This window comes from Schistocerca gregaria, chromosome 11, assembly GCF_023897955.1.
Source record: "Schistocerca gregaria isolate iqSchGreg1 chromosome 11, iqSchGreg1.2, whole genome shotgun sequence".
Taxonomy (NCBI): Eukaryota; Metazoa; Arthropoda; class Insecta; order Orthoptera; family Acrididae; genus Schistocerca; species Schistocerca gregaria.
The window spans coordinates 111,283,714-111,299,201 of NC_064930.1; the positions used below are offsets into that span (position 1 = coordinate 111,283,714).

The 15,488-nt window shown below is 36.4% G+C and overlaps 1 protein-coding gene across 1 annotated transcript in view; it reads right to left on the bottom strand.

Annotated features, from left to right (window-relative positions):
• The window catches only part of LOC126295310 (vitellogenin receptor-like), a 120,969-nt gene that overhangs the window by 78,914 nt on the left and 26,567 nt on the right, over positions 1 to 15,488 (bottom strand). Inside the window, exons 4-9 of the mRNA XM_049987756.1 lie at positions 11,622 to 11,752; positions 10,745 to 10,882; positions 9,421 to 9,526; positions 4,191 to 4,340; positions 3,997 to 4,110; positions 1,752 to 1,877 (exon numbers count right to left, since the gene is read on the bottom strand). Of these exons, the coding sequence (XP_049843713.1) occupies positions 1,752 to 1,877; positions 3,997 to 4,110; positions 4,191 to 4,340; positions 9,421 to 9,526; positions 10,745 to 10,882; positions 11,622 to 11,752 (765 nt within the window). The remainder of the gene's footprint in view (positions 1 to 1,751; positions 1,878 to 3,996; positions 4,111 to 4,190; positions 4,341 to 9,420; positions 9,527 to 10,744; positions 10,883 to 11,621; positions 11,753 to 15,488) is intronic.

Here is a 15,488-nt window from a genome sequence, read left to right on the forward strand (position 1 = left end):
CTTGTGTAAGCCATGAACTTAAAGGTTCTATCGAGTGCAGATGGTGGCATTTTTGGGCAGCTGTTTATTTTCCTCCATGCTTGTGTAAGATTAGCTGTATGCAAATGTCTAGTGAGTGCCACATGTTTTCATCTGATTCCAATTCAATTAAGTTTCAAACATCGCAATAATACTCCAAGTTTTGCTAAAAGCTTGCCAATATCCAAGTAAGAACCAATTCGAAGGACGAGTATGGTTCTGATAATGCCATGAGCAAGTCTTTGATAAAGGTGTGGTGTAACTGCCTCAAATATGGAAAAATCCACAAGACTGAACCACACTCTTGTAGATATTCAAGTTGAAATCAATAGCACTGATCAAGTGTGAGCTATGGCCACAAAGCTGCTTGTATCATTGTACAAGATCTTGTGATGACAGGAGTGAGCATAGGATTTGTACATTCAATTCCTACCAACAGCAAAAACTTATCTTCAAAATAATGTGATGAAAATCTAGCTTTATCATTTCAAGTTCATTTTGGCAAGTTACATAACAGCAAATTTTTGGTTTTATATAGTAACAGTATTTTTTAAGGTGTGATAGGAATAAATTTGTCAGAAGGGGAGGTCGAACTGGTGATCTGATTTACTTTGAGTAGCTACACTTAAATTATAACCACCAATAAGTTCACTGAGGTCCACTGTGAGCTGTAATCATAGGAACAAAATTTGGTAGACATGCTGATGTGAAACCTATTTTCACTTGAAAAAGTTCCAATTTTAACTACAACATCTTGACATCTTCGGCATTCGTAAAGAACAAATTGTGCAAGTGGCACTTTTCACTGACTCAGCTTACATTGCATTCCTAAACCATTAAATATGGAAGCCTTTCTGAGCTTTCTTGCATTCAAAGGGTCAGATTTGCACTTACTGGCCAAAAATTTAATTTCCCAGCAAAAATATGTTCTGCATTAACATTGACATATCAACTAATTTCACTACCATAGGTCAATTGCAGCCCACACTGGACCTCAGAGCAGCTGCAATTTGATTACAAAAGACATGGATTATATCTGGTGTTTATAAAGGTTGATCTTTAAGATTTTTATAATTGCCACTTGATGGCTAAGCTTTGGATCTGGCAAATTTGGGGCCACTTCTCAGTGAACAGTGATGCTAGGGCTGTTATACCACTAATGGCTAAAGGTGTTGAAAATGAAAATGTATAAAAATATTTTTTCTTAGCAAGCATGTGGAGGGGAAATTTTTTAAGTATTTTAGAACCCATTTCATTCACTTGCCTGCAAAAGGCAGATCTCAAACTTATGTCTCAGTCCCACACACTGTTAGTTTTAACACCTTTGTCTGAATAGTAGGACATTACCTGGAAGATTAGCACTAGAAGTAACAGAAGTGATGAACACAAGAACAAATCTAGCAGTGTTTGCAGAAAGATCGAGGTAGAGGATCAGAAGTGGAAATAAAGTGAAGAACGAATTTCAGAGGTAAGCATTTAAGGAGTTGTGTGGGGGGTGGAAAAAAAATCAGCTTTTTGTAAGGTCTGAAGTCATTGACAGTGTGGAGTGCATAGTGTTTTCAAATGTGGCTATGAAGAAAAATTCTTTACACGAGTTGACTGAATTATGAACAAGATACTTTCAGCAATACAAGGACATCACTTATATACAGAGTGAGGGAAAACTTCAGGTGGGAATTGCTCACAGCCAAATCTCACTGAAGAAATCATATGTACTTTATGGAAGCACTTACCATTAACAGTGCAAGTGTGGTTATCACTTTGCAAGGTGTAGCCCTGGTCACAGAAACACTCATAGCTGCCGTGTGTATTTCTGCACTTCTGGGAGCATATGCCATACATCTTGCACTCGTCAATGTCTGGAAAAATTTCAGTGACAATACAAACATCTGCATCATTTTGGTGATAATATAAACAAAGACTTATTTTATAATCTGTTTTTCCTCTGAAGGCTACTGAAGTCGTGCTGTTAAGCTACAAACTGATATTTTGAAGACATGTTTCCACTGTCGTGATCCTAGGGATTAAGTCTACTGTAAATCCATTTAAATCCTTAGCATTTGCCGGCCGCGGTGGTCTAGCGGTTCAGGCGCTCAGTCCGGAACCGCGGGACTGCTATGGTCGCAGGTTCGAATCCTGCCTCGAGCATGGATGTGTGTGATGTCCTTAGGTTAGTTAGGTTTAAGTAGTTCTGAGTTCTAGGGGACTGATGACCACAGATGTTAAGTCCCATAGTGCTCAGAGCCATTTGAACCGTAGCATTTCATCTTTCCAAACTTTAAACAAATGAGAGGGTGGGTAAACTAATGACCTTTTATGGATGACAAATTCATGGTTATGTAACATGACAGTAGAGGGTCATGTTTAGTTTTGGATTAAGATGTCTGCCAGTAATAAGCAGGTTTTTACCATTTTTTAACTTAATACCACACTGTTACATTCTGGTCATTACATCTGCCTCACTCTTAACACCAATGAATGGCAGTTTATTGAAAACTGTCTTACAGGAGATGAATTAAATATTACCAATAAGGGATGATTTTACAGCAATGAAGATTTGTCAGCTAAATATGAATAAGGGAAGTAAAACGTGCATATAACTGCATGCACAAGGGGACAAGTTGTTAGCCACTACCATGAAGGCACTGTTCCAGAATTAGACTCTTGGAAAACCACCAGTATGGCTGAAGAGGGTGAGCCATCCTTCGAAATCCGAGGCAATTTTCTTAATTTTATCTTTTGGTTTGCTACTGAGATTATAGAATTTTGAAAGCAATCAATTTATGATTCTCCAATTGCGTAAAATTGTTCCATTATTATGAACATTGGCCTCATACTTGGGCTGAAGACAAAGTCTGCTGACATAGCTATTTTGTCTCTTAAGGGGGGGGGGGGGGGGGGGGGGGGAAGGGTGTAAGACGACTGAGCAGGAGAGAGACCACAGGAATTTTCAATTTCTACTGTATATTTTCAAAAGTAAATTCATAAACCTTTTTCACAATGACTGAAAAAGTTCAAGAATTACCTTTATAGGGTGGAAGTTCAAAAATATAAAATTTTTTACATTTGTATTGCACCTTTTGTTCACTTACCATTGGCTGCATTTGTTGTAGGTACTATTTTCTTCGTAATTAAGGGAGATTCAATGAATTTTGCACAGCATACAAACCACACTTACAGGTTTAAGTAACTAGAATTTTCTAAATTATTAGAAACTGTGGTAAAAATTGAGATACTTAACTATAAAACTTGAGCTTTCGAAGCATGAAGTTTAAAATGTAACAGCGCATTCATTTTTCATAAATCAAATATTTTATGGAGTTTCATACACCTGTAAGTAAGGTTTGTATGCTGTGCCAAATTCATTGAAGAATCTTATGAAAAAAAGATGTACCTATAGCAACAAACACACCCAATAGAACTGAAAAAAATCCACTGCTATGCTTGTCTGCATGACCAGGAAGACTTGAGGATTCATGAAGTTTTATGAATTTGTGAAAGTATAGACAGTGGAAATTAAATTGTCCTGTGGCATCTCCTGATTCAAGACTGCCTGTTTGACATCCTACCCCCCCCCCTTCCCCCTTAATTTAGCTACACAAGTCTTCTGCACTTGTGAAAAATTGGGGCTTGAGTCTCACTTAGAATGAGTGAAAATATTTTTATCTAACTTTATGATTTGAGAAATTAAATTTGATTTTTCAGTTTAGTAAAATTGATAAGTGGGATACTTTTTTCTACTTTTTGCCTTAAGGATAGCACATCTGTTTTTCATTAATCCTTTCAAACATTTTTTAAAATCAAAACCTGAAGCAGAAGTCAAAGCCAACAAGTATATTCCTTGAAAAATCAAACCTTAACATAGCTATGACTAACAGAAGTAATGTATAGCAACAAGACACTATTCCAAGTATAAAAATACTGCTAACACACAAGTTTGACAAGTGAAAACTGAATAAGAGAAACCAATTACATTACCTGAGCAATACTTTTCATTTACCAGGTTGAAACCCATCGGGCAGACACAGACAGGTCCACTGGGTGTTGGTTGGCACCTGAAGCTGCATCCCTGGTTGGGGCACAATGCTTTACCTGAAACAGGTCATGCTGCTGCTGAACTGTTAACTGAGGAGAGAAGAGTCAGAATATTTTGCCACTACATATCAGCTTACTTTTCTGGCACATGGGACCTTCATCCGAACCATCCAAGCAGTGCGGGGTTCCGTCACAGACTTCGGCAACTTCTACACATTTCAACTTGTCATGACAACTGAACAAGTTCTTGTCCAATGTGCAGCCCTCAGTAGCATCTTTTGGCTTACCTGGAGATTAAAATTTGTCAATTTTGTGTGTTATTTCACTGCAGAAAATCTGCATAGTAACTACTAACTAAACAGTAATATTAGCAACATTTTACAAAGTGAGCCACCTATGATTGCAACTGGACTGTTTGCATGTGCGATCAGTCGCAGACATTTCACTTCATGAGAAATGTCTTGGCAAGTCTTGCCTCCTACTACAAGTATAGACTTAACAGCCCTTATGTTCACAACTATTTGCATCATGACCAACTGAGCCACTTTGTCCTCAAAATGTGTAACTTTAAGGTTTTCATATTTTCTAATTCTGCTGAAATTATTTTCATGTTTAAGGATTTTTGAATCTTCCCAACACTGAACTGGAATGAGGAATATTCCAATTTTGAGATATTTCTGGAGGACTTTCCCAGAAAGGTACAACACTGGCTCACTGAATTTTTCCTAATTAAACTCTCAGCAATATGCTTGTGGGGAACCACTCACTTGCTAAACTTCTTGCAAATGAGATGAAGCAGCAGTCAACATGTGAGAATGTTTGGAGGAGATGAAACAGCAAAACAAGCAGGAAAAAACAGGCTGCTGCTGCTGCTAAATTTTAATGCTTGTGGAAGACAGTGTTAGACTTTTCCATACAAAAGCTAATTATGTGCAGAACGAAGACTTGACCTCACTGAGGTGAGTACACTGCTATAGTAACATTTTTAACCAGAACTTAAAAGTTAGCTATTTTACTTCATGTGTACTGCTTTTTGAAATCTCAACAACATTTCAGTCAAATTTTAAATACTCATAAACTGCTACTTTGAGGCCCAGAGTAAGTAGGTGTGTTTCAAAGTTTGTTAGGAGCTTTCCTTTTAAAAAGGATCGATAGAATTTTAAATGCAGTCTCAAAAATTTGAAAAATTACAATCATGCAAAATTCTTAATCAGGCCTTGCTTCTAGGTGGTAAAATTTGAAGTATTAGGAATTAACATGTTTAGTGAAACCATCTCAGCTTTCAGAACTTTTCTCCTCCCTCAGGGAGAGAAAAGTGACTGGCTGGGAAAGGTTAGGAGGGGGAGACAGCTCATCACCCTCCACCAACAGGGAACACCAACAATGAACCTTTACTTTTCACACAGGGAAAAAAACAACTGAATACCAAAACCTCAGCAATATTTCTCACTTCTCAATGTGTGTCCTCAGAGCCTGTAATTTAGATTAGCTAGCCATTCCCTGCCCTAATTCCAAAACTGGTCCACACTATTTTAACTTTTTAAAGTACCTTCATATTGCTGTTGAAAGTTTTACAGTAGTTCACATTCTCCCCAAAACTAACATTTTGATAGAAGACTTCAGGAGTGAGATTTCAAGTCAAGCCTGTGCTCACCATCCAAGGGAATTATCCAGAGCTTTTTTACATGTGGCCACTGGTGGAGAACTTTTCAGTTTTACATAATTTAGGCTAGCATCTGTTTTGTAGATCAGAAATGGAGAAATGAGTTGCCACATTCAGGCACTGCCATACATTTAAGATCAGACATTCATAAACTCTGCCAAGAACATTATATGGTAGCATGTGCAACAGAAGTAGAATGTCAAGAAATTCATAATTTTAAGTGTATATCGAGCACCTGCAGGTAACTAATTCGTTTGTTAACTGCCTTGAAGCTGTACTGGCCCATTTAACAACCAAAAATAGTGGTTGCTGGTGACCTCAATGTAGATTTCTTTAAGGAGTCCCAATAAGAACATATGTGTTAGTAACAATCAACTTAATTCCCACTAAAGCTCCTCACCATGGTATGAATGAAAAATGAAACACTTAGCAAAAGTTTTTACTTTAACACCATGTTCCCAAATCTAACCAAGATTACAGCAAAGTCTAAACAAGCCATTGATTACTCAAGGAATAAAGGTATCTTGAAAAACTCAATCCAAAACATTTTGGATGATGCTACAACACATTAGAAGAAATACTGCAAAATATTAAAGACTAATACAGACATCAAAATATATTACAAGGAAAAGAGTCACATAGTCACATCAGATGAAGACATAGGATATAGTGAAGGAGAAGACTGGTAGAACCAGAGATGGACGAATAGCATTAAGAGTAAATAATGTATTGGTAAATTGTGTATTGTGTTGCAGAACTTTTTAACAAACATTTTATAACTTTTTGAAAAGATTGGGTTGTCACGTTTTGTAGACGTTGCTATGGAATAGCTCAGACCACATATTTCAAATAACTTCCATAATGTGAATGACTCAGTACCCCAGCAGAAGTAATGTCCATCATAAAAACTTTAAAATCAAAAACCATTTAGTAGGTACGGTGAAGTATCAAAGTTCAGTGAAGGTGATTTCAAGTTGAGTAATATTAAGCTATGTTTAACCAGTTTATCAGTGGAACATTTCCTGAATGATTGAAATATGCTGAAGTTAAGCCACTGTTTAAGAAGGAAGATAATGAAAGTGTCAAATTTGTTGAATTTCACTTTTACCAGCATTCACAAAAATTTTTTTAGGGAAGTATATGTACAATTGTCTTTATAACAATCTTATCACCAACACTGTCAAAGTCACAGTTTAGATTTCTAAATGATTCCAATATTGAGAAGGCTGTCTACTCAGTGGAATGTAATTGATTACACAAAAAATTGCAGGCAACTGGTATATTTCATTATCTGTCAAAGGCATTTGACTAAAACAATATCCTTTTAAGTAAATTAGATTATGGTGCAACAGGAAATGCCACAAAATGATTCACATCTTTTATTTTTGGCAGAAAACAAAGGGTGTTATTAGGAAAGAAATTTAAGCCATCAGGTACCATTCAACAGAATGAATCACATGTTGGGTCCTACAAGGTTTCATATTGGGGCCCTTTGTGTATGTTACCTTTCATAATTAACATTATGTGATGTCAATTTTGTGTTTCAACAATACAAACATTGCAATAAATAGCAAATTGTGTAGTCTTAGAACGATTGGTTAAAAGGTAATTGTGGACATTAATCACTGGTTCCTAGCTAATTCTTTGTCATTGAACTTTGAAAACACTACATGCAGTTCAGAATTTGTAAGGGGTTTCCTGCAAGTATATGCCTAACATGTGATGACAAGCAGAAGAAGTTGACAGTGTTAAATTCTTGGGATACAACTTGATAAATTCAACTGTGAGGAGCACACCACAGAACTGCTGAAGCATCTCAAATCTGTTTGCAATGCGAATTTTGTCAGATGTAGGGGGATATAAAAATGAAAAAGCTGGTGTAGTATGCTTACTTTCATTCCATAATATATGGGATTATTTTGTGGGGCAATTATCAAGCCAAGCTTAAGTTTTCCAGGAACAAAAATGTGCAGTATGAGTTGTGTGAACTCAACATTTTGCAGATGTCTGTTTAGGGAACTAGGAATACTAACTACTGCTTCTTAATGTTAATTCCTCAAAATTTATTAAAAATATACCATTTTTTAAACAAACAGCTTAATTGATGGAATTGATACTAGAAATAAGAATAATGTCAACAATTTGAAGTCACTTTGTACAAAAAAGAGTATTATTTATGAACACATTTCCTGAAATGTGTCAGCAGCATAAAAAGCTTAATAACTAATGAAATTCAGTTTAAGAGAAGCCTAAAGGATTTATTGGTAGCCAACTGTTACTTTATTGATAACTTTCTCAATAGAACCAACTGATCAGATTGTGTGTTCTAATTTCTGCACCATTTCAGTGCAGTAATGTATACACTAAGTATTTTAGTGCTATTGTATGTTTACTACCTTTTAAATAAATATCAATTTTAAATCCTGTGTACTAATGCAATCTTACTAAATGAGTAAAAATTTTTTCATATAGTGTTTATTAAAAATATTATTCCACTTTGAATCTGTGGAAGTTACATTGGCTTATTTGTTATGTATTGTTTTTCTGGCATGTTTTACATCCTGGAGGACCACCTCACTAGTAATCTAGTTGAATGAATGTAAATTTAATCTAATTGATGTTAGAAGGAAGCAGTTTGTCTATTTGAAAACAATCACACCACATTGGAAGGGTACAAATGTCTAATATAAAGACATGGTGCAGACAAGCTATTACCATGAATTCATCAATTTGTTAGTATTAATTGCTATGGCTCATTTTCAGAACTGACAGCATCATGCACACAGCACAGAATGCTAAGTAGCAGGGAATGTCCACATACCTGTGTCAACTGGTAGGGAGTGAAGTGTTAAATACAAACAATTTACACATGCACGCACGCACGCACACACAGAAAAGTAAAAACACTTAACAGCCCACATGTTATTTGCTGAAACAGCTGGTAACGTGACCAAGAAAATAAGTGGTTAAAAAGGGAATTTCATTAGGAAATTCCAGACTAGCAATTAGCTACAGTAACAGCTGAGCACCCTTCCTGGGCCTGACATGTACCAGGGGGTAGAGGTGGACTATGTCAACCCAGGGCTGGGAGTTTTGCATAAGTCATTTATTACATGTCAGACATGAGCTGTCAGGACTACACAGGGAGGAAGAAGCTCAAATGCCAAAACAGGATAGAAGGGAACAGAGCATGAAAAACAGTGGAAATATTTGTGATATTAAAGTCCTGAAAATGCTGACCACATTTCCATGAAAATTCCAGCCATGTTCTTCAAGGGAGGGAAAAAATAGGAAGCGGATAGATATGGATCACAGAAGGGAAATTATGCTGCAAAGGCTGAGGTCTGATGGTAGCCAAGCACAAACCCACAAAAGAGCAGCAAGCCCCAGGGGTGCAGCCCAAATTTATATGTTCCATCTTTATGGTGTTATGGTTTGTTTTATAGACTGACAAACTTTGTCAATTTAAAGTTTTATAATGTGAAAAGTAGTCTAAACAAAATATTAAACGCTATGTAGTATTTTACATTATATGATGAAACATTCAACAAGAATTAATTATGTGCAAGTTGATGCTGAATACATGACCACAATATTTCTGTATCTAAGTGTAAGCAGATAGCATTTGAAGCAGAGCAAGTCCTGATTTGTTTCATGTATCTTGTTTTTAACATGAAGGTGTTCAATTGAAATTCAGAACTCACAGTTTACTTCATCACTGTTGTCCCCACAGTCATTGTTGCCATCACACTCCCAAGCCTTCGGAATGCAGTGGTGGTTGGAGCACAGGAAGTCTTCGCCACAATCCAACTAAACCAAATGAAAAACAATTGACAAACTTAGCAGGTTCATCATTCTCAGATCATTCTCAGGCAAATAAAAAGGCAACTTATTTGTCTATGAATCATACACTTTGCAAGCACCGACAATACAGAGTACTTTGGACAATTTTGGCCAAGATGCTCCCTTATTTGTACTTCCTACTGTGATTAAGAATTTTAACAACACATGTGCCATCTCTTCCTCTTGACATTTTCCTCTCCATTCGTCTCTTTTCACTTATTACAGGTTAGTGCAAAGAGCCCTTTATCTCAACTTACTACTCTCCCCTCAATGATTAAGAAAATCATTCTAGCTAGCATGTTTATCTGCAGCATTAGACTTGCCTCCTGAAGTTAAGCACTGGGTTCTTATGCTAAAATTCATGGAAGTGGGTTCAGCCAATTATCTTCACGTGTATTATCTACAGTTTATCTCAAATTCTTTGTAGTATCTATACATGAAAAATGTGATAATAGCTTGAGATAGTGGCTGTGCTAATGTCAACCAGAAAGACACCACTAAGAAAATGCAGAGGGAATCTAGAGTTAAGTGCTGGGGGTTATGAGCAAGAATTTAAGTATTTTAAAAGGCATGTGCAATGCCTGAAGTAATTGCCTGTACACATTGTTTCTCACTTTAGTGAGAACTTGAAAATGAAGTCATCTTCCTATGGGTATACAGAATAAACAATTTCTGTTTTCAGTACAGAAATGAGTAGAAATAATCTTGAAGAGACTAAGCAAAGTTAAAAAGAGATAAGCAAAATGTGTGTTTCTGTGAAGGCCTATTTTTACTTTTATAGTTCTCACAGTGTTGGCTGGAATGAACCATAATGAGTACAATATGGACTGAAAAACATTAAACATCAAAGTTGTGAAGGAGCAGCCAGAAAGATAATAGCAAGAAACTTGCCAAAGCTGGTGAAGTGGAGAAATTCTGCCTCCTTGAAAACAAAATAATCTACAATGGACAAAGCAACAATCACAATACTTGGCCAAATTTCTACTTGCACTGAACACTGGCCTAGCTCAGCCAAAGGCAAAGGTCCCAAGTGAGTCCTTGTCTGCCACACTATCTGCTAAGAAGTTTAAACTCCTTAAGACTTACTAAGGAGTAATTGCGAATACACTTAAGATTTGTGGGCAGAGGGAATTAAGATGTCTTTATTAATGCCCTAGACTATTAATATCTTTAAAAGTATCTTACCTTTTTAGAGCAGCCCAAAACTTCATCATTGCCATTCTGGCAGTCCTTGAGGCCATCACACACCCAGTTATCTGGAATGCAGGTGCCATCCCCACATGCAAAATCTTCATCACTGCAGACCTTTTGCACATCAGATACCTGCATATGAAAGGTTAATTACTAAATTCTGTGAACTACATTTAAATGTATTAAAGTGCAGAATTATGGATCACAACCCTTTCCTAAAATATAAGTGGCAAGTTTGTCTTTCTCTGAAAAATGCCATGTAATATTTAATTACTTCAATATATTTTATCCTGTAACCCCCACTTGCCTTTCTAAATATAGATCAGATAATACTTTGATCTAACATTTAAGCAATGTTCACTGTTTACATGAAGAATGAAATCTAAGTTGAAAATTTTTCAAATGTCTTCATTTAAGTAAAAACTTTTCTATAACCATGAAACTACTTTCAGACTGTAGGCCTAGAACTTAACCAATGAAAAAATTGGTAAGGTGAAAAATCTGAGCATAAAGTACTAAAATTTGAAGTGGTAAAATAAAAGTCCCAGAACATTACTGTCTGGTAAGAATTATGGCAATAGCCTCAAGTTACCTTTGATACTGACAAGGTACCTTTGATACTGACAAGGTAAATAAAGTACACTGTGAGGAGGAAAAAACGACTTCTTACGTGAACAGTACCAGGGCAATCCAGTTCCCTATACCCAATTTCTACCAATTGAGAACCAATAAACAAAGTGATCAAGTAAACTTGGCCATCTGATCACCCACTGGCTTCCAAGATACAACTACAAATCTATATGTTTCAGACTTGAAGAGTGAGTCATTGAGAAGTTCATTAAGTTAGCTTATCTGATAAAGAAGGACTTACCTTAGATGCATTACAGTCCTTTTCATCTGACCAGTCTCCACAATCATTGTTCCCATCACACTTGAATTTGGTCTGTATGCATCTACCATCTTCACACTTCCAGTATAATGGAGCCTCACAGTTTATGTCATCTGTAAAGAATATACCAATTATTAGAAACTGTCTAAAATTCACTGAGCAGCTCATTAAGGAAATCAGTCTACGAGATTTAGGCAGCTTATGTCCTTATCAAAGAATGTTTTGGACCAGGTATATTTTATGCACACACACAGTACTGTATTTTATACTTTCAGTACACAAATCAGTTTCTAAATCTAAAATTTTTCCTTTTGATAGTGGGAAGAAAAATCAGAATTTAAAACCACTGATATGAAACAAATTTAAGTTATTGCAAAGAGCTTGGTTTAAGATTGTTAATATTACACTATTTAATGAAGCCCACAAACATTTCTCAGAGTTTAGCCACTCCTTTAGCTGAAATTTCACACTGAGACACTGGCTTAAATTTCAAATGTGAGAAAGGGCTCCTGGAATAAAAAACAGTACGAGATTAAAATCTGCTTGGTTCAAAAACCAAGTAGAGTTATTGTGCTTATTACACACTAAACTACCTCAAGGGATCTATTCTGAAAGCTAGCAATTTTCTCTTTTGTGCCTGCTAACAAATGTGCTTCTGGGCCATACCACATAAAAGGGACCAATATTGAAGAGCATCCCCTTTCTACCACCAAGTCTAATGAAATTTGGTGTGAAGTTCCTATACCAAATTTCAGTCTAGTTTCTTCAGTGGCTGAATTTTAGTGGCTTTTAAAGAAGGGCTAATTTTTGCACTCTGTACAAAGGTGCAAATATGTCAAATTTACTAGGTTTTTTAATTTCTAGCAAACATTTGGTTATTTCCTTTAATATACATTAACAACTTTACACTGAATCACACCATGACAAATGGGGATTTAGCCACACCTAACTAGAGATAAAGGCCTCCAGTGTCAAAAAATGCATTGCACTTGTCAGAGCCAAAATTTAACTGACCACTTTCTGTTTGAAAGAATGTAACCAGAACCTCAGGGGGTTGTTTTTACCTATGATGTCTATGTACAAACCAAACATAATTGAACACCTGATGCCTAGATGGAAATGTTTGGCACCATTGGGTGGGAAGCCCCTTACAGGGCAGGTTGGGCTGCCTAGATGAGAAGATATCTATAAAATTGTCCAATTTTTCTACAAGGAAATTTTAGGGTATTGGAGAGTACAGTGGGGGGGGGGGGGAGACAGGCATGTGAAATCTCAATGGTCTTTTTCAATCCTTTGTTTTTAGCCACAAATAGAAAGAATGCTTTAAGCTTTTAAAGCAATATTGTTTAATTTCTGCATCTTGCATTTTGACGAGTATACAAAACAAGATAATCTGTTACATATAATTTACAACAACAGATTTTGAGTGAATATTTCATATGCGTCACCATGAGTAACAGTATCTCAAATTGTGCTTTGAACCAGAATATTCATGAGCTTTCAATAAAACATAAAAGACAGTCCATGCTAGTCTCCAGAGGCCATTATATAACCAAATATTGACTCCATATGATTTTTTCATGTTTTATGATAGCATTTCAGGCACAAAGTTTGCACCAACAAAAAATTTATAAAGTTCAGGCTGATAAAGAAACAAGGTTTGCCAGGGGGGCAAAATTTCTGAAACAAGAAAATCAATTTAGGCCAATTGGTTTATCAGCTGATAGTAAACAATTGCTTCCTAAGATGCTACAGCATTCATAGTTAATGCCTTCAAAACATTAAATTCTAACAGTCTCACTTTGAAGTACACAGTGAGGACAGTTCATTGCACTGTTGGGCATGAAAATTTTGTGGGTTGGAAACGTGAAGTTTCACAGGAACAAAAAGGGGTCATTTTTATTCACCCACGTGGTTCTGCTGATTGTTACCACTGGCCATCTGCTAAAGACACACAGGATTCCTAGCAATATCTTATGACTAGAAGCACCATCAACATTGGGAAGACACAGTTGCCTGCAATCCATCCTTGACAAAAATTGTGAAATTTTAAGCAAAGCAGACTGACTAGTATTGTTTTTGCAAATTAGCTGAGTTGTTATGTTTTATGTTATGTATTAATGTTTGAAACTGATTATACACTTGAATGAAAACCTAATTATGGGACTTAAAGAGGAGAATATTTCACTTGTCAGTCTTCTGTAACTGACACCATAACTACTTTTAAAACTTCTACTCTTCAAAATTATGCAAGTTCCAGAAAGTAACAGCTTTGAAAGCTTAAAGCACACTCTTTCCAGCTATGGCAAGGAAACAATTGAACACAGCATTTGAAATGTCGTGTTCAGTCTAGAGACTGGACTGATGCAGCTCTCCATGCTACTCTATCCTGGACAAGCTTCATCTACATTCTGGATGCTTCATGTATGTATCTGTCAAATAGTTTTACCCTTCACACTACCCTTTAATACCAAATTGGTGATCCCTTATGCCTCAGACCATGTCCTACCAGTGATCCTTTTTTTAGTGAAGTTTAATGACAAATTTCTCTGTTTAATTCTAATCAATACCTCATTAGCTCTGGTCTACCCATTTGACTCTTCAGCATTCTTCTGTAGTGCCACATTTCAAAACCTATTCTCTTCTTGTCTGAACCGGTTATTGTCCATTTTTCACTTCCATACATAGTGACAATACAAATACTTTCGGAAACAACTTCCTGACATCTCAATCTATAATGGTAAATTTCTTTTCAGAAATGCTTTCCTGCCATTGCCAGTCTACATTTTATCTTTTCTACTTTGGACATTTTTCTCCCACATAGGAAAACTTACTACTCTAAGAGTCACTTCCTAATCTACTTCCCTTTGCATCACCTGATTTAGTTCAACTACATTCCATTATCCTCTTTTGTTGACGTTCATCTTATATTCTCCTTTCAAGATACTGCCCATTCTGTTCAGCTGCTCTCCCAGGTCCTTTACCGTCTGACAATTATAATGTCATTGGCGAACCTCCAACCTTTTATTTCTTCTCCATGGACTAATTCCTACTCGAAATTTCTCTTTGTTTACTGCTTGCTCAATATACAGATGGAATAACATTGGGGAGAGGCTACAACCCTGTCTCACTCCCAAGCCCTTAGATTCTTAACTGCCATCTGGTTTCTGTACAAATTGTAGATAGCCTTTTGCTCCCTGTATTTTACCCCTGCCACCTTCAGAAGTTGAAAGAGCACACCTGTCAACATTGTCAAAATCTTTATCATGATATGAAAGTGAGAATGAAGAAATTTGAACTTTCGTCTACTGAAATAGGTAGACTAAGCTTGTGTGGTGTACTACTGCACGATCAGCAGGGTGACAGTGCAGTACATTGACTGCCTTTACTAATTTATGATTTCAACCCTGCAATTTTACAGTTTCTGGTAAGAGGTAGAAATACAATCTGCAGAAAGCAGTCTGATTTTTTATGACTTCCTTCTGATTTTTGCAAGAGGTGATAATTCTTATGTTCCTTGTTGCAAGTATAGATCATCCAGTAGATATGCAATGTTTAGTCTCAAGACACTGCTGTCATACTCTTGAATTCAGTTTATACTTAACAGGTAAATACATAAAAAGGACACTTATTCTGACTTTGAAATTTTTCAAGGTTAACCTGCTGTCAAACCAAACTTGTTACTCCAGTGTCAGTGATGTTGCTGTCACCTCATTAAGTATACTGGTTTGTGTACTTCAGCTTATCTGCACTCTCAAAAGATAGCGAGTTCGGTGCAAGACCTTAGGATGACAATCTGAACAGTAGCTTTTCTGATCCATGTAATTCAAAAAGCATTCAAATAATACC